Below are 19,948 nucleotides of genomic sequence, written 5' to 3' on the forward strand. Positions count from 1 at the left end.
ACTCAAATATATGCAAAGGGAATAACAACTAACACTTGATCTTCCTGGTTGCTCTCCAATTTATGTAAAGGAAAGGTACCTGTTTGGATTCCTAGTGGGCTGGTTCTGGAAGAGGCTGACAGAAAATCCTGATCCCAGATAGGAGAGTTTTGACTATACACTTCTTCTTCCAACATGGACAGAAACCTAGGCACACACACAAAAAAAATCAAAACAAAACAAACAAACAAAAACCAAAACAAAACAAAAAACAAGAGTGAACTTCTAAAGATTGTATTTGTTGAGCCAAATTGTCTCAGGACCTGTACTTTGAGGCCTGTAGGACAGAGAAGAGCCTGGCTCAAGTTCAGGGCCTGTACCTCGAGGCCTGTAGGACAGAGAAAAGCCTGGCTCGAGTTTGAGGGATAGTCTCAAAGCTACCGAGGATGAGACAGCAAAATCTAGGTAGACGCCCCTCCAGCCAGAGGGAGGGCTTAGCTGTCTCTCACTGGCTGGAGGAACCCCCACATCACATGATGTCACTTAACCTATATAAGCTGAAGCTCGCAGTAATAAACTGAGTTCCTGCTTTGATTTGACACCCTATCGTGTCTGATTGTCCTATGTTGTGGGGCTGTAGAATGGGCGGATAGCACACCCACCTTTCCCTGGGGAATAAGGCTAAGGAGGCCTGGCAAGTATTCCCCAAGGCTCAGAGACCATATTAGAAGAGGGAACAAGAAGGAGGTAAGGGCTAGGTGTCAGAAAGACTGAGGCAATACAGCAACACACTGTCCTCTGGACATGACAATACAACTGCACTCTGGCTCACAGCATGCCCGGCTGGTTGCACAAGACTAGCACAAAATCAAGACAGTCAGGATTTCAAGTTAGAAAGAGGGCAGGGCTCTCACAAGTCTCCACCTCAGCTGAGAGGTCATTTGACAGTTGATGGCTTCTGGGAAAGGAAAAGTCAGTTTTAAGGGCGTGTCTCCTGGTAAATCAACCGAGCTCCAGTGGATAGTCCCACAATGAAAAGTATAAGGGGTGCTGGGCGGTGGTGGCACACGCCTTTAATCTCTGCAGAGGCAGGCAGATCTCTGTGAATTTGAGGCCAGCGTAGGCTACGTAGGCTACAAGAGCTAGTTCCAGGACAGGCTTCAAAACTACAGAGAAACCCTGTATCAAAAAAAAAATCAAAACCAAACCAAAACAAACAAACAAACAAACAAACAAACAAAAGAGTATAAGGGCAGGACAAATTGTACTTGATGGGTCATTTATAAATAAAAGAGGACATAAAGGGTAGTAGAGAGGTAGGGGTGGATCTGGGAGGAGTTGGTAGGGATGAATGTGATCAAAATACATGAAATTCTCAAAGAAATAATGACAATATTTTTAATTAAAACATAGAGGCAGGAAAAATGGCTTGGTGGTTAATTCTGAGCACCCACATGATGGCTCACAAATATCTGTAACTTCAGTTTCAGAAGATCTGATGCCCTCCAACCTCCATGGGTACCATGCATGCACAAGGTACACGGAAATAAATTCAGGTAAAACATCCACACAAATAAAATAAAACAAAATAAAATAAAAAACATTTTAAATAGATAAAAAAATAAACCTTTGTTACCAGAATCAAAAAGCCTCAGTCACTTGTAGCAACCACCCTGGGACAGGGTTTCTACTTCAACCATAAAATATATTGGAATTAAGACTCAAGTGATGATTTCAGATGGCCATTTCTGTCTATTGAAATAGAGGAAAGTGTTTCTACAAACCTCTCCTTTTACTCCTGCCTCACTTGGTAGGACACTGGCTACAGAGTACTAATACACTGACCAGATGCATCCTTAGAGCCTCCCAGAAGATGCCAGCTCTCTATGTAGCTGTCATTGGCATCACCGCCACCAATGCTGTTGTGTCCTGACTAGGTACCTGCACTGCTTCTGCAGCTTCCGGAACTTCATTCTGAATAACTGATCACCCTGTGAGCTACATATCTCCTTAGCACATCTGAACACATCTCTTACTACTTGACAGTGTTGTGAGGTATTGATGTGCTTAGTTACTATAAATAGAATCCACTGCACCCATGGAAACATGTAAGGTGCACCCTTGACTACCAAATGGCAGGGTGTGAGTTGAGACTGGTAGTGAGTGTTATACTCACCCCTCAACCCACTATAAATATAACTCAAGCTTTGGAGGTCAAAAGCAATATACCCCAATGTTACCACATTACTTTTCTCCACACACACAAAAGAAAAAAGGAGGGAAAGAGGGGAAAGGCTAGGGATATGGCTAACATGTATGAAGAAGCCTTAAATTCAGTCTCAGAACTGCAAAAATTAATAAGAGCTGGATACAAGCCTTTCATCACCGCAGTCGGGAGGCAGAGGCAGGTAGATCTCTGTAAGTTCAAGGCAGCCTGGTCTACATAGAAAGTTCCAGACCAGCAAGAAATCAAGGCTAGATAGTTAGACTCTGTTTCAAGAAATAAATAATATGGAGGAAAGGGCAAACTGGGAGGGGTGGGAGGAGGGGAAACTGTGGTCAGGATGTAATCCATGAGAGATAAGGAAATTTAAATAAATAAATAAAGGCAAGCAATGAAAGAAAGGGCAAAATATAAAGATGTGAAATTTAGGGACAAACCAGAGAAATAGGTTCTATAGGTGAAATAGGTACTAAATCTCCATCTGGCACATATGGCCAAGTTCAAATGCACCTGGATTAACAGCCAAAACTGTATGTATAAACCCCCAACAGCCTCCAATGTTGTCATGTGCTATGAAAAGAGATTTGAAAGACGTGAGTGGTGTTTTTACCATTAGTAACAGAAGAAGGAAAAAGAGCAGCATTGATTTCTCAGCTCAGCACACAGACATGCCAGAACTGTGAGCACATCTCAGTTTGTGTTAGCAAATATCTACAAAACTAATAAAACTGCCACTATACAAAGTAATTAAAATTTCTCCATTAGCACTACAACAGGTATGGCTCAGGTTCCCTCTGTGTCCGTTGACAGAGACAGAGAGCTACCCTCTGAAGGCAGAATGCTCCTTAAGTGGCAAATTAGAAACATTAAGTGTGAGATGGCTTTAACATGGAGGAAAGGAGCTTTCAAAGTCTGAGACATGACCTCTGTGATGTTGCATAATCAGAACCACACACTTTCTAGCTGGGGTAGCATGCAAATTAGACTTTCATCTAGAATCCTGTACATTTCATGGCTGGAATTTTGCTTCCTGGTGAGCATGCCTTCATCTTATCTTAGAAAAAGCTAAGTACTTGGCTCAAGCCCTTCACCATTATTCACAGCATTTCCTTCGTTAGCCTTTGGATTTGGATCCAACAGTCAAGGAGATTTCTGTAATCTTAATCAGAAAAAGATCTCTATTGTCGTTGTTGTATGTGTACGTGTGTGTGTGTGTGTGTGTGTGTGTGTGTGTGCACTTGAGCCTATAAGCACATGTAATGTTGGGGATAAAACCCCCGGTAGACAAAATCTCTGTCGCTGAGGGACATCCCCAGTTCTTGAACCTTTCTGTTTAGTGCTTTTTTTTTTTTTGCTTCCTTACTTTTATTTTTCAAATCAGCTCACAAAGTAATAGGTTCCCACAAAGGTTTTGACACATGTTTCAATTTAGTTGATCCCTACCTCCCAAGTCAGTACCTAATTTATTCTTAAATTTTAGAAAAGTATGTTTAGAGCCAGATTTGGTGACACCTGTAATCCCACCACTACGAAGGTTGGTTTAGGTAGAGAAAAACTGAGTTCAAAGCTAGCCTAGACTACAGACTGAGATCTTATCTCAAAACAAGAACTGTTAACATCTTTCCTGAAACACAAGCTGAGTAATTCAATAACAATATCTTGATAATAAAAAATTCAGTTTTTCTGTGGCTAAACATACGGTTCAGTAGTTAAGAGGATATATTGCTCTTGTAAAGAGGAGTCAAATTCAACTTCCAGAACCCACATCAAGTACTCACAACTGCCTACAGTTCCAGCTCTAGCCAAATCAAGCACCTCTGGCCTTCTCAGCTATCAGTGCTTAAATACACAGACCACAAACAGATGTGTACACATAATTAAAAATCAAAGAAATCAAAATATTAGTTTCCCAAAAGCAAAATTTCAATAATCTTTGATCAAAGAATACAAAACTGCCTCTCCTAGTATGTTTCAAATAGAGTTTTCAGTGGGAGAGGAAGGAAATGTGTTACTCCTAGTAGGACAGGGAAGAAAAAATGCTGCATCACTCCTGGTAGCTTTTGAATCTTTACTTTTGTCCACTATGCACCAATCTAGGCAGAATTTAAAAAAAAAAAATTCCACCCACCCCCTAAAACCCAACCATCTCATTCATGTATTGCGGTCCATGTTCAACAAGCTATGAGCTGTAGCCGCACTTAGCTCCTCTCCAGCAGCCGTCCTCTTGGGTGCTAACCTGAGGACGGATCTCACTGCAGACTACATACCCAATGTGTGAGGCCTGAGGACGGATCTCACTGCAGACTACATACCCAATGTGTGAGGCCTGAGGTTTGGCCCCAAGCACTGGAATGAGGAAACAAAATTCTTATGGCCTCAAGGTCCAGAATGTAGCACTTGAATTTATTTTTTTTTCTTTTTTTTTGGTTTCTCAAGACAGGGTTTCTCTGCCTCCCCAATGCCGAGATTAAAGGTGTGCGCCACCACCACCCGGCCCAAATTTCCTTTTCTATAACATGTTTTCTGAAAGATTATATATCAGCAAAGCAAGATCCAAGAGTCACAGAGATTGTGCACTCTCGAAGCAACAGTTCAGAGGACGCTTTCACCCCAGCTCTGGCATTTTTCTTTTCAAAGGGTGAAAGCCAGGAGTGAAGAGGCTGGAACTTCACCAGGGCTCAGAGAGGATTACCTAGGTTCTTCTGCACCCCTGAATGGACAGAAACAGCACCCACATGCTCGCTCTCTCTCTCATCCATCTTTAACATTGTGGTAGCTGAAATACATAGAGTCATATAAAGGCTGTGTCTGCACAAGACTGGCCCTCTCTCCAGTTAGTCATAAATAAATAAACTATTGATACTGACAGATGCTGGGGGTGAGGAGACATTGACTTCAGTTGTGTGCCCACTGGTGAACCCACAGAATACATGGGGTTTCAACCCCATGGTCACAGAGACAGTCTTGGTAGAACATAGAAGGACACAACTAAACAAGAATATGTGAATATGGAAAATAAATTAATATAGAAGAATGTGTGCAATAAAAGAGAGAAGAGGGCAGAGCAATAAAAATGCATCATATATATATTAAATTGTCAAAGAAATTTGATTAATTTAACAAGTGCTGGTCAGATATTATGGGTGTTATGAAAGAAAATGGATCCCAAAAAGAGTGACACCATTAGGAGGCCTGGCTTTGTTGGAGTGGGTGTCACCTTGTTGAAAGAAGTATAGGGGGACAGGTTTGGAGGTCTCCTAGGCTCAAGCTACACTCACTGTGGCACACAGTTGCTTCTACCTGAGGGTAAAGATGAGAACTCTCAGATCCTTCTCCAGCACCATATCTACCTGCATGCTGCCATGTTTCTTACCATAATGATAATGGACTAAATCTCTGAAACTGTAAGACAGCCCCAATTAAACACTTTCCTTTATGAGTTTCTATGGTCATAGTGTCTCTTCACAGCACTAGAAACCATAACTAAGTATATAACTGCTGGTATATACCTTTAACCCCAGCATTCAGGAAGCTGAGGCAGGCAGATATCTGAGTTTAATGCCAGCCTGGTCCATATAGTGAGTTTAAAGACAACTAGGGTCTCAAAAATTATGAACAAATAAAAACAAAGTAAGTACAGGCTTGCTGGATGGAAAGCAGAGAAATCTGGGAACTGGGAGTCCTGATTCCTCTCCGGACACTTTCCCTGATGTGCATGATTTTAGTACTTAAGTAGACTTTGGCACGTTCTCCACAACCTCAGACCAGAATAAAGCAAAACCCCACAAGTAGACCCCCTTACTTTGGGAAATGTGTGAGGATTAGTGTGCGTTTCTCAAGAGGCAGCTTGTCTTTTTCCTGTCTGGCCTGCTCCAGTAGTTGTCGTCTCATGATGGTAAAGACTGAGCGAAGCAATGTTCTCCCAAACACCTTTGTGGTTTCGTATCGAGGTAGGCTGTCACAGAACTGTGGTACATTACAGTAGCACAGCCACCTGTAAGAAGAGGAGACAAGTGCATCAGTGGCCTCCGAAACACCCAATTACAGAGACCTGCCTATGATGAAAGCCAACAAGATCACTACCAGGTAGCGAGCCTGGGATGAGACCAGCTGGCCCAAATATACCCCCTGTGATTCCATGTGGGCCTCCTCCTGTCATCATGCAGGGAAACTGTAGTCCAACACTGTTTTATTAATGTGGGACAATGGTCTGTATTCTGTCAATCGTATTTTAAATAAATGCTGATTGGCCAGTAGCCAGGTAGGAAGTATATGTGTAACAAGCAGACAGGAAGTAGAGGTGGGTCAAGGAAAACAAAAGAATTATGGGAAGAAGGAAGCCCAGTCATGACCCAGCGACAGAAGAAGCAAGATGTGACTGCCTCATCAAAAAGGTACCGAGCCATGCGGCTAACATAGACAAGAATAATGGGCTAAAATAAGTTATAAGAGTTAATAAGAAGCCTGAGCTAATGGGCCAACCAGTTTATGATTAATGTAGACCTCTGTGTGATTTCTTTAGGACTTAACAACTGTGGGAACCAGGCAGGACAGAAACCTCAATCAACACTTTTACCACTTGACTACCTACATGGATATATTCATGTTCAGTGCCCACTTTCTTGCCTATAAAACAGGGACAAATAACAGCTAATTCACTGGATTTTCTATGGAGTGAGATAGCATGTTTAAGGTACAGACTGTAATTTGTGTTTATATTGAGATTATACTCTATGAGTTATGGCCTATAAGCCCAGTACTCTGGATGCTAAAGTAGATGAGTATTAAAGACTGAGCCCCAGAATTCTTGCAGGCCAGCAGGGATGCTTCTGCGGGCCAGGACAGAGACTCTGTACCTAACTCACTGAACAGCAAGGGAAGTGTGGCTGCCTGAGTCACTGAAGTCCAAAATCACCATAGCTGGATATGTTCTGTGATATATTCCTTCACTGTTCATGTGAAGTCAGACTGATAGATCACAGAAATTAGAAAACTTACTCATCTGAAGCATTTATTTTTAAAGACAGTAAGTATCTGAAAAATGCACATAATATCACATCTACGTGGCCAAAATGACCTTGCTTAATTATAGAGTTGGAAATGACTCTTTTCTATAAACCATTTGATAGGTGTAAGATATTTTAATAGTATAAAGTACTTAATTTTTAAAAAAATTTTAAAAAGAAATATGTATATAAAATACGGATTGGTATGTAACTCAGAGGCAGAATGCTTTCTTTTTTTTAAAGCTTTTTATTTTTATTTGCACTGGTGTTTTGCCTGCATACATGTCTGTGAAGGTGGCAGGTACCCTGAAACTGGAGTTACAGACAGTTGTAAGCTACAACGTGGGTGCTGGGAATTGAACTCAGGTCTTCTGGAAGAACAGTCAGTGCTCTTAACCACTGAGCCATCTCTCTAACCCTTTCTTAACATGAGCAAGCTCCTGGGTTTGATCTCCAGGACTGACAAGAAAAAAAAATGATATAAATGAGAAAGAAATAGGAAAAGCAACAGAGAAATTCCCTTTTGTAAGTTTGCTCAAGGGGGAAGCCATTTGCTGCTAAGCCTAACAACCAAAGTTCCATCCCTGATACTCAGGAGGGAGAAAGAAAGAATCAATTCCTACAAGTTTTTCTTTTGACCTACACACACACACACACACGAGCACACACGAGAACATGTGCATATACACACACTACATAAATAAAATGCACTAAAATAAATAAATACCTATGCAACTAAGCATGATGGTACATGCCCTTATGATCCCAGTGGCTGAGGTAAATTTCACTGATGTTTGAAGCCAATCTGGGATAGCTACATATTAACACTCTCTTCTTTCAAATACACACACACACATACATTCTTTCTTATGATACAGGGTGAGTGAATGAAAAAATTTGAATGAATTGCCTAGGCAACACTCTCTTACCACTGAAGCTGTGGGGAGAAGATGAAGAGCTCTAAGACTGTTCACAACCCAGTCAGGTGCAGGAAGTAATAAGCTCTGACCATCTGTCTCCCAGGTACACTCTCTATGCTCAGAGTCAAAAGTGCTTTCAGTACTGTAGGGTGAGAAAGGAGCCAGGTTTGCAGTGAGCTGCCAATAGGGGCTATCTGATTTAGAAAGCTTCCTCCAACAGCGATGCTAGAGAATGGAAAGAACCAGAAACAGCCCTTGGATTTTCAGTCAGCAGATGCAGGCTCTGCTTCTCCCAGGAACAGCAATAACCACAGATCATGAGAGTCCCAGAGTGCAGCTCTCAACTAGGGAAACCCTGTGGGAATGAGTCATTTTGCAAACCATCCTCTTCCAAGTTAGTGCTGCTTTCCAAAAATCAAAGCCCGTCCTCCTTCAGTGAGGATACCAAAGGTAAGGAAGGTGAAGTGAGGACAGAAATGAGCACATCTGTGGCCTCGTTCTTTCACATCGTCCTGTGCCCAACCCACACACACATATAATTTCCTGTTTCTGGGAGGCTAAGGCAGGAGGGTGGCAGGTTCAACATCAGTCTGAGCTACACAGGGAAGTGGGAATGGAGGGAGGGATGGATGGGTGTGGGGACCCACAGTTGTGAGCTTGTTCCACCTTGACTGGAGGTCAGAAAGTTTGAGCTTATTTCTGCTCTCTCAATGTTGTTGACAACAGGTGTGACTACAAATGAGAGATCCTGACCTAGGGTGTGGCTAATTAGGATTTTAGGTATAGAGGTGGATCAGCTCCACCTAGATGAGAGAATTCAAGTCTATTCCTTATATCATGCTAATAAAGTCTTTTACCTCCCCCTCCCCTTTTGGAGTGAAATATATGAGCGTGTGGAAAATAAATGAGGCGAATTCAGTGTTCACCGAATGCTCCTCCCGAAGCTGTTCTGTATTTCTGTCTCTTATTTCTCTGTTCCTTTTGCTTAATAAATTCTAATCCTCACACTCCTACCCTGGAATGTACGATTTTTGTTGAAGCTGGTCTTCGAAAGATGGAAAAAGAGAAGATGCATGGACGAGAAGGAAGGGGGTTTTGCTCCCTGTCCCACCTCCATATTTTGGGACAGTTGCAGTTGCTAGTTGTAGCCTGGTCTTGAACTCACAGTAATCTTGCTACTTCCGACTTCTGTGCACACTTACAGGCATAAGTCACTCATTAGGAAGAAGCAGGTTAGTATTACTGCATCTGCTTTGATTAACAATCTTCTCTTCTTTTCAGTTTTAGTTTATATATATGGTTATTTTGCCTACATGTAGGTATCTACATCATGTGTGTGCCAGCTGCCTGAGGAAGCCAGAAGAGGGTGTAAGATCACTTGGAACTGGAGTTACAGGTCGTTCTGAACCACCTAAGATGAGTGCTGGAAAACAAACCTAGGTCCTCTGCAAAAACAGCATGTGCTCTTAACCACTGAACAATCTCCCAAGGTTCACAATCCTAAAACCTTATATATGCTACTTCTGTTTCTTCTTCAACCTTCTCTCTTAACATTTCATGTGCAAATATTATTTTGTAATATTTTTGAATTTTACTTATTATTGAAAGTGACCTTGTTACAAAAAAAGCATTATTGATTCTGTAATTCCAAAATTCATCTCTTTTGAAGTCAATATCATTGGACGTTAATTGTGCTCATTTAGTGAAATGGCAAGTGTGGTGATTTGAATAGAAATGGCCTCCATAGATTCCATGTTTGAATACTTGACCCATAGTGAGTGGCACTATCAGACAGGCTTTGAGGCATAGTGTGGCTCAGTCTCTTTCCTGATGCCTATGGATCAAGAACTCTCTCAGAATTCTCAGCTCCTCTGGCACCACGTCAGTCTGCACACTGCCATGTTTCCCATCATGATAATGAACTAAACCTCTGAAATGTTTTCTTTATAAGAGTGACAGTGGTCACAGTGTCTCTTCACAGTGATAAAACCATAACTAAAACAGAAAAAGAATCTGGAAATGGGAAGAGGCCAGCTCAATAACTAAGAAAATATAAACACAGGAGCTACCTGGTCACAAACTTTCGTAATCAGAAGTCCCCCACTCCATGCAACTTTGACTATACTGACACTATTTAAGATTTAACATTAAAAGAGAAGAAAACAGTGCTGGAGTTGTAACACAGTAGGGACAATACTTGCCTTGCATGCATGCCCAGGATTCAGGCCTCAACACTGCATAAACCAGACTTGATAGTGCACTTCATAATCCTAGCACAATTTTAACCACATTATCTGGTAATTCTCCATACTGATCATATAGATATATCGCAACACTTCTTTGTTTTGGTTGATTTGATTTGTTTGTTTCTTTATTGAGACATAGTTTCTCTGTGTAACAGTCCTGGCTGTTCTGGAACTCACTTTATAGACTAGACTAGCCTTGAATTCACAGAGACCCACCTGCCTCTACTACTAAAATTCTGGAATTAAAGATGTGTACCACCAAGCCTGGCTTAGATGGCTATACTTTTGATAAAGAGTAAAACTTATTTAAATATTCTATCTCTTATCTCAACCCCTCTGTGAATCAGAGTCTCCTGCAGGCTGTCCTTGAACTCAGAAGACTTCTGCTCCAGGCTCCTGAGTGCTGGGGTTAAAAGAATGCACGATCTGGGGTTCATGTCTGTATGTGAGGGGTGCTGACTTAGGTCTAAAGCACATTACAGGCAGCTGACATTCTAAGAAGGTGGCATTTCTGCTATAAAGATTTATAATTATAAAAGTTTATACTTATAATAAAAGCTTTTATTGCTTGTTCTTGAGGAAGGTATCTCTTTGTAGCCCTGATTGACCTGGAACTAGTTATATAAAATAGGATGATTTCAAACTCAAAGACCCACCTACCTCTACCTCCAAAGTACTGGGATTAAAGGAGCATGCTACCACAACTGACTAAACTATAATTTAAAACTTGAAATACTTTTTCTTTTATTCAAAATAGTAACAAGCAATATTGTTAAATCTGCTTCATTGAGTTTGAATTTTGTGGTATGTTCTCCTGTAGCTCAATCTGGCTTTGAACTCCTGACCCTCCGAGCTTCAAGTCCTGAGGACTAAGATTATAGGTATGTAATACCTCAGGTTGTTTTTTCTTTTAATTATTTTTTATTGAATAAAGCCTTATAGTTTAGCTCTGGGACAAGTATCATCATCTCTAAGCCCAATATTAACAGCAGAAAATCCTACTTTGCCTCATTTTCATGCTAATAGTATGTCTATAAGTATGGATTTCTTTACTTTAATTCCCCCAACTTTGCTGGGTTCTTCTCCCTGCTTCCTTTTTTAATCAAAGGGTATGGTAATATAAGCTGGGTGGTAAGTGCATCTACCTTCTTCTGCTGTTTCTATCAGATGCCATAATAGCCTCAAAGGTCTCATTCAAACACTCACTATAAACAGATTTTTTTCTTGGGCCACCAGCCTACCCAAAAAATGACACTGAGACTTATTATTAATTATGAAACCTCAACCTAAACCTTAGGTTTGGCCCACCAGCATTTACATTTTGCCTCATGGTATTTTACCTCTCTTCCATCTTGTACCTCCTGTTCCCTCTCCATGTCCTCTGACTTCTCTCCTGCACCTAGATTCATCTCCTCTCCTTCTCCGGTGTCTGAAAGTCCCACCTAACCTCTTCCTGCCTAGCTATTGGCCATTCAGCTCTTTATTAAACCAATCAGAAGGTGCCTTAGCAAAGACACATCTACACAGTGTACAAAAAGTTTATTTCACATTTCTCCCTTTTATCTAAACAAAAAGGAAAGGATTTTAAATCTAATATAATAAAACTATAAACAATAAGAACAATTATCAGGTGAGCTTTACATTCAGAATGTCCAGTTCATCTGCATATGAAAAATTCAGAGAAAAGATTCTATTATCTATCCTATCTTGGTGAGTCCAAAGTTTTGTATCTTGAAAAGTTCACTTTTTTATCCTAATTTGCATTAATATCCCAAAACTATTTTATTTTTTTAGACCTTAAAACATTTTCTTTGAAAAACAATTTAAGCATTTATGCCTCTCAAACTTATATACTTTACACATCTTTTGAAAGTTTCCTTTTTTAATTTGGTAACAAAGAAAACTGTAACTATAACAACTATCTCATCTTCACCTATCAGAGACCCAAGAAGGATGTAATATTACTTCAGGAAACAAGAAGTGCAGAGCAAGCAACTTTGAGAACGGTAGAAATTATAGAAATAGTTGGCTTCCTGGAAAGTCATCCAAGTTGCATCTGCAATGGTGGGGTATCCATCTTCAGCCGACAGGCACAGAATATCTGTCAGACTTTTCTGTAAAGCAGGAATTTTGAAATACTGTCACACCTTGTCTTAGTAAAGTTCAGCAGTCTTATTCCTTTGTGTCCTGCCTCTCCAGTTTGTACAGTGTGCTGTCAGCAGTCAAGGCAAGGACAATTTCTTGCCTAAATGACTACCTTTGTCACAATGGAAGAAAAAACCTCCATATGGAGGTTCTTTGATGCACATTATCCTACTATGAAGTAGATTGGTGCTGCTAGGGTCAGACATGTCTCACTATCATGAAAAGCCTTAGCTTTTAAAAAAGCCTTATCTTAAAGCATCTTAAATGTATGTCCCTGAAGTATTTGAAGACCATCTATTTACCTACAGTAGCAGTTTAACCATGAAAAAATACCTAATATGACTACAAATTTGACTGTCATAGATAACTGTTAACTTTTCTTTATTATCCTTAATAGCTTCCAAGGATTAGAACTTTACATTTTTAAATTAGTTGCATGGGTACAATACCTTAATAAGAACAGAAAAATATATACATTGTAAAAAAAAACCTTAAATTTATATCAATATACAGAAATATCTTAAACAAGAGTAGAAACATATACAGTATAACAAAAACAACCCTAAATTTGTATCAATATACAAAAACCCATAATGTGAAATATTTGAGACTAGTAGTTGTTTTTTGTTAGTTTGAAAGTAGATTCAATAACCTCCCCTTTTATTCTACCATTTCCATATACCCCCTTTTTTTTCAGAATGAAATCCCTGATCCTAATTTCCTTTGCTTAGTATGCTAGCACCTCCCTGACCCTAATCAATAAAAATTTGTGACCAATTCTCCCTCCCAAACAATGATCAATATCCGTCAAATGACTAAAAACCACCCACCCCACAGCTTGGGAATATGAGCATTATGTTATTTAAATTACTCCCTGCTGTAGGCGGCCATGAGAAAGTTGAGATGAAAACATGGAATGCTTCATGAATTTGTGCATTGTCCTTGCACAGCAGCCATGTTAATCTCTGTATCGTTCCAGTTGAAGTATTTGTGCTGCCGAAGACACTCTTTTTCAATTGTTCGTTACTCTTGCCTATTTTCAGCTACACAACCCCACATTGGCAGACTGTGTTTTAGACAGAACTGCATGTTGGGGGGGGGGGGGGTAAAAAAAAATTCCCTGCATCTGTTTGGTGCCAGACAGCAGTGCAAACTTCCCACAAAACACAACTTCACAGAAGAAACTGAGCATCAGGGAAGAGACTGGGCAATAGCTCAGAGAGACAGAGATACGCTCTGAGTCCACTCAAAACCCACTTTGTGTTCTTGCTATTTCATAAGTATCTATTAATATGTGCTACCTATTTCGTGATAGCTCCCAAATGCTACCTATACTATTACTTTATTTTATTTATTTCTGTTTGTTTGCTTGTTTGACTGACTGACTAGCTGATTTTTGGAGACAGGTCTTCTCTATGTAGCCCTGGCTGTCCTGGACTCACTGTATAGACCAGTCTCACCTTGAACTCAAAGATCTCACTGCCTCTGCTTCCTGAGTGCTGGGATCAAATCTGTGTGCCACCATACCTCGCTTTACTCTGTTCCTAGCCATTCCTCCTCTGCTGAGTGCATAGAATCACAGGTGTACACACACAAACCACTTCCTTTAATTATTTGTTTTGGGGGGTCTCTTTTTTTATTGATTAAACAATAATTTTCTTCCTTAAGAGCTACAAAGACAGGCTTGGTAGTGCACACTTGCAATCTCAGAATTCATGACATTGAGCAGAGGATCCAATGTTAAAAACCAGCCTGGGGTACACAGAGAATCCAAGATTACCTGGGCTAAATACAACCTGTGTCAAACACACACAGTAGGACTATCATGAAAAGAAATAAAATGGATAATTTTGGCCACTGCTGTTTAAAATGAAGATAAATATAGGTCTTTATATTTTGTATAATGAATGTGCCAAATTGTTTGTTTTCTAATTTATCTTTCATGTCTTGTTGGTTCAGTTTGTTATGTGATTTTGTACTCTTCTCATTAAACTTAATACAAAAAGGTTAAATTAAAAAAAAAATACAAGCTATGTATTAGTTCATGTATCTTTTTTCTTTGAGACAAAGTCTCGTTATATAGCTCTGATTGACCTGGAAGTCACTAATGTAAACCAGACTGGTCTTCTCATAGATGGACCTGCTTCTGCCTATCAAGTGTTGGAATTAAAGGCATGTGCAACCAGCTCATGTAGTTATTTTAAATTAGATAGTAGATACATTGAAGAAATAAAAAAGTACAAGTTAACCTTATTTAGTTTGATATATCCAAAATACAGAGTCAGTGGAATGGCTCAGAAGGTAGCAGTGCATGCCACCAAACCTGAGGACTCAGTTACATCCCTCTGTATCACATGGTGGAGGAGAGAACAAATTCCTACAGTGTGCTCTTTGACCTCCACACAAGTTACCTGGCAGAGAAAGATAGATAGATAGATAGATAGATAGATAGATAGATAGATAGATAGATAGATAGATAGATAATAAAAAGTTGAATTTAAAATTAAACTAAGAACTTGAAAGTTAAACAACATAGACATGTTCCATGAGTTGATGGAGTCACCATAATAACTGGACAACTCTTTCCTGCAGAGTCAAACAGTGATTTCATGTTTGGAGCCAGGGTGCAGTACCGCAACTCAATTACCTTGTGTAGTTCTCCTTGTATCCAGAGATGTCATCATTGGGAGATCGTAGTCTCCGCTGTGACGGAGCTTCCAGGTGCCAGTAGTTGATTCGGTTCAGAAACATCTTGGCCAGCTCAACTGTTGTCTGCCTCTCTTTTGATGGTAAGTGACTAAACTTGTACTGTACAAAGTTATTTATACCCTGAAAAGAGTGGAAGGCAGCATGTTCATGTAGCCATCTAACCACACTAACTCTGAACACAATCAGTTACCTTAGTTGTTGTAGCAAAAGAACAGACATTCTCAGTCCACAAAAAATTTTCAAAATAAACAATACAGCCCAGGAGAAAACTCCCCTCTGGTCACAGTGGAAGAAAAGGTGACAAAATGGAAAAACGGAATTACAATTCTGTTCCCTCTTTAAATCCTGGAGCATCAGGAGAAAATCATGGGTATAGATGGGAAGGGTCAAAACCCTTTAAACAAAAAGCATGAAGAGTGAGGTTCTTGGATAAATGATTCTGTCTGCGAAACTTTTAAAACTTTCTACCTTATCTTTCATCAAGCTAAACACTAAAATTTGTACCTTTATTAACACTCTTGCAGTTATGAAGAATATCAGAGGAAGAAAAACATTCAGAAATGTGCATTTTTCCAAGACAGTTAGAGATTAATCTAAACTTTCTATAGAATACTCTTATCTCATCACATAAAAGAACAAAAACTCTTATTAGTTCTTGAACTCTTATTGGTTTAGAATCAACATGAAATTTACTCTCAGCCGGGTGGGGGTGGCACAGGCCTTTAATCCCAGCACTCTGAAGGCAGAGGCAGACACTCTGAATGTGAAACCAGCCTGGTCTACATAGTGAGTTCCAGGACGGCCAGGGCTACACAAATGAACCCTGTCTCAAATAAATAAATAAATAAATATAGAGGAGTGGAAGAAAAGAAAAATGTGTTTTCCCGACACTTAGTTATAAAAGTCATTTATGTAAAAGACTCTGGTATCATTTGGTGATGGTTAGCTCTTTAAACTGGACGACCTAGGATCGGCCACAGGGGAAGGAGACCTAGAGAGGGATTGTTGACAAGGGCTTGGTCTTTGGGAATGTCTTCAGGGCATGATCTTAATCAAGTTTACTGATATAAGATACACTATAGGTGGCACCATTCCCAGTGACTGAGTTCCTGATCTTCCTAAGAGAGGAAAAAGCAAACTGAAGGTAAGCAATTCTCGTGCATGCATTTCTCTCTGCTTTTGTCTGTGACTGTGCTCTGACCAGCTTTGTGGGGCTCCTGCCATGGGATTTCCCTGCTATGAAAAACTACAACCTAGATTGTAAGCTGAATAAAACCCCTTCCTCTTCAAGCTGCTTTCCTAAAATCAAGTATTTTATCACAGTAACAGAAACAAAGCTAGAATTAGAATTAAACCCCCCTCAGAATACAATGTTTATTCCCTCTCTCCTCAATCGTTTTTTTTTTCACACAGTGCCAAATAAAAAGACAAAGATTTAATTTTAAGACATCAAGAGCAAGAAAAGGCACTTTATGAATTCTTACCAACTACACTTTCTACTCATTTTTCCCTACATACAGAGTGGAGTCTAAGTGCACAACACACCTGAGAGCCAGAAGCTAGATTATTTATTATAGTGGGCATTGTAATGATTCAGCAACACAACATGGCTGACACTTCCGGGTTCCAGGGCCATGCATGTGCAGACAAGCCCCCAGGCAAAAGTGCCTAATGGCCCCAGGAATCTTTTAAGCATGGTTGCAACATCAACGTATGACACAGCTGCGTGAGCACATGTGTGAGCTCTATCATCTGTGCATGACAGCCACATCATCCCTCGGGGCACAAGCACTAGGCAGCCTTTAAAAGATGGATGCACCATCTTTGGCACCCCCCCACACACACTCCACCCCCCACCCCGCATATCGACCTTCACCAGGTCTGTACGCCTCTCCCCTCAATAAACTCCTAAGTGGGTTTGTTGTGTGTTCCTTGTTTCCTTCTCACTCGCGCCAGGTAATTTCAGGCATGCTTGTGGGAACCAGAGTGTTCTAGGTAATTCCTATTTTCTTTGTGTTAACATCTTGAAGCTAAGTGGGGATTTATGCAAGACCTACACAGATTTGTGGAAGGAAGTATGAAAAGTTCTTCAAGCTAGAATATAGCTTAATGGTATATACTGACTATTCACAAGGTTCTAGGTTTGAGCAACAGCAAACAAAAGCTGGCAGGAGCGCTTCAGACTTAAATTCATGTAAAAGAGATGTTCAAAAATATATTACCTGTTCAATACTGGGTTTTTCAAATGGGGGCTTCTTCTCCAAGGAGCCTTCAACCACAGGTTTTCCTCTTTGCAAAATAGACTTTCTCAAGAGCTGCAAAGAAATCATTTTTAGAAGAAAACTTTAGTTTGAAAGGCATTTTACAGTGTGTTTGTGAGTATGTGATTTATCATTTTGGTTTTTTAAGACAGAGTCTCCCTATGTAGTCTAGACGGGCATTAAACTCATGGCTTTTCTTTCTCAGCCTCACCTTCCCAAATGATGGAATTATGGGTATGTACCAACATAACTAGCACTTAAAACACACACACACACACACACACACACAGCACATCACATCTGTTCCCTTTCTTCATTTCCCAATCCACATACACCTAACCTTTAAGTGAAGTCACCAACTGTATTCTACTCAGCCACCTGAGAATTAATCTTCAAGTCAAACAAATTCCTGGCTACCACAAACTTGCCTTCATGTCTCTAGAGAGAGCTAGACAACTTCCAATTCTGAGCAGCCCAGACTACCCTGTGCTGATCCCCACCTCTACCCTTCCCCTCAGTTTCCCCTTCTCTACAATTTTTGCTTGCTAGGAATCCAAAAGTTCACTTATACTTATTGAGGCCACCACAAGTAGCTGAAGGTCTCAGACTTTAAACACTAGAAAAGCCAGGATCCACTCTCTAAATAAGGCAACTGCTGCTGCAGGAGATATGTAGCTCATGTGTACTAGACACATGGGCTCAGGAACTTGGAGGGAACTTTCTCTACTTCTTTTTCCATTTCTTCTCCATCTGTAGATGCCGGGTGCATGTTCTCGGTGCCCATGAACCAAACACACTGCTTTTAATTCCTGTCCTAGGATCAAAAGCCTCCAAAGAGCAAACAGACAGAAAAGGGACAGAGCCATTTACCCAGAACTAAGCTGAAAATGAATTCAACCCTAAGGACTCTGGAGAAATCCACACTTTTCTTCCTCCCTTGATGCTTATGTTTAAGTCTACTTTAAAACTTTTTCTTAGGCTGAATGTGGTGGCTCACACCTATAATCCCAGTACATGAAAGGCTGAGACCAGAGGACTGCCATGAATTCAAGGCTATCATCAGTTACAAAATGAGTTTGAAGTCAGAGAGCTGAGTTAGCTAAGAAATTCCCTCTTTGACATGGCTGCTGGGAATCTCAGTGGATTCTTTACAGGATTCTCATAGTTTCTGTCTTCTTCTAAAAATTTCCTCTATTATCTCTCTCTCTCTCTCTCTCTCCCTTCCTTCCATTTTATTGTATTAACTAAGGGATGGGGGTAAATAGCAGACAGAAGAGAGAAGGAAAACTCTAAAAAAGTTTTAGAGGGGCTGGAGAGATGGCTCAGCAATTAAGAGCATTGGCTATTCTTCTAGAAGTCCTGAGTTCGATTCCCAGCAACCACATGGTGGCTCACAACCATCTATAGTGGGATCTGATGCCCTCTTCTGACCTAAAGTCGATAAAGCACTCATACTTAAAATAAATAAATCTTAAAAAAAAAAAAGTTTTAGGGTATTAATGGTATATTCTAGAATGGTATGGGGTGGGTGGGTAGAGGGTTGAATTACATGGTGTCATCTGGTTGGGCCCCTCACATGGCAACTTGTTGACATGGCTGTGAGGCTTGAGCCATCTGATTGAACCCTGGCAGATTCTGGCTGTTACTGCTTCTTTGGAGAAAGATCTTAGTTGAGGGAAAACAAGGACTGCATAGCGGCAGCTACTGTTTATCTTGGAGCAAATGCCCTGCCAAGTGAAGGCGTTGTCAGACTTTCCATCCTGTAGGCCATGTGGCGTATAGCCAGTACAGGCAGCCAGCAAGCATTGTCCTGGCTCACAGCACTGTGGTCTCTGCCTGCTCCCATCTGCAAACAACAGTACAGATACACTTGCTGCTACAATATAAATCCAAAATATCCAGTGGTCTCTTCTCTTCTAGCCATTCCTTTTTCTTCTCTCTTCTCCTCTCCTCTCCTCTCCTTTTCTCTCCTCTCCTCTCTTCTCGTTCTTTTGGCTTGGTCTTTCTAAGAAACAGGGTCTTTCTATGTAGCTGTGGCTAGCCTCTAACTTACTAGGAATCATGGGCTAGCTTTGGATTTGTAGCAGTCCTTAGTGCCTCACCCTCCTGAGTACTGGGTTGGTAGCATGAGACATTATACCCAGTTTCCAGGTCCGCCACTTCATATTTGAAGAAATAGGTTCAAAGTCTCCCAGTTCACATCAGTTTTCCTCAAAACTGAACATTCCACTGGATCAAGTTCCCAAGTGGGGAACTGAGCTAAGAAAAAAAGACTTTTTTTAACTCGGGAAATAAACACAGGCAACTGGAATTGCTTGTTTTTAAAATTCATGATTACTCAAGTTTTGTTTTAAAATGGAGTCTCTTGTAGCTTCAAATTCATTGTGCAGTTGAGGATGACCTAAGCCTTCTGATGTCTCTGCCTCCACTTCAGAGGTGCTTGGGTTGCCACCCAAAA

General features: G+C 40.5%; 1 protein-coding gene and 1 pseudogene across 1 annotated transcript in view; both read right to left on the reverse strand.

Moving 5' to 3' along the window:
• Kat2b (lysine acetyltransferase 2B) overlaps positions 1 to 19,948 on the reverse strand; it is a 128,247-nt gene that overhangs the window by 48,990 nt on the left and 59,309 nt on the right. Inside the window, exons 4-7 of the mRNA XM_085679374.2 lie at positions 17,452 to 17,544; positions 15,168 to 15,349; positions 6,006 to 6,197; positions 80 to 186 (exon numbers count right to left, since the gene is read on the reverse strand). Of these exons, the coding sequence (XP_085535500.1) occupies positions 80 to 186; positions 6,006 to 6,197; positions 15,168 to 15,349; positions 17,452 to 17,544 (574 nt within the window). The remainder of the gene's footprint in view (positions 1 to 79; positions 187 to 6,005; positions 6,198 to 15,167; positions 15,350 to 17,451; positions 17,545 to 19,948) is intronic.
• Positions 13,426 to 13,526, reverse strand: LOC125416544 (U6 spliceosomal RNA; annotated as a pseudogene).

This window comes from Myodes glareolus, chromosome 18 (genome assembly GCF_982192425.1).
Source record: "Myodes glareolus chromosome 18, mMyoGla1.1, whole genome shotgun sequence".
Taxonomy (NCBI): Eukaryota; Metazoa; Chordata; class Mammalia; order Rodentia; family Cricetidae; genus Myodes; species Myodes glareolus.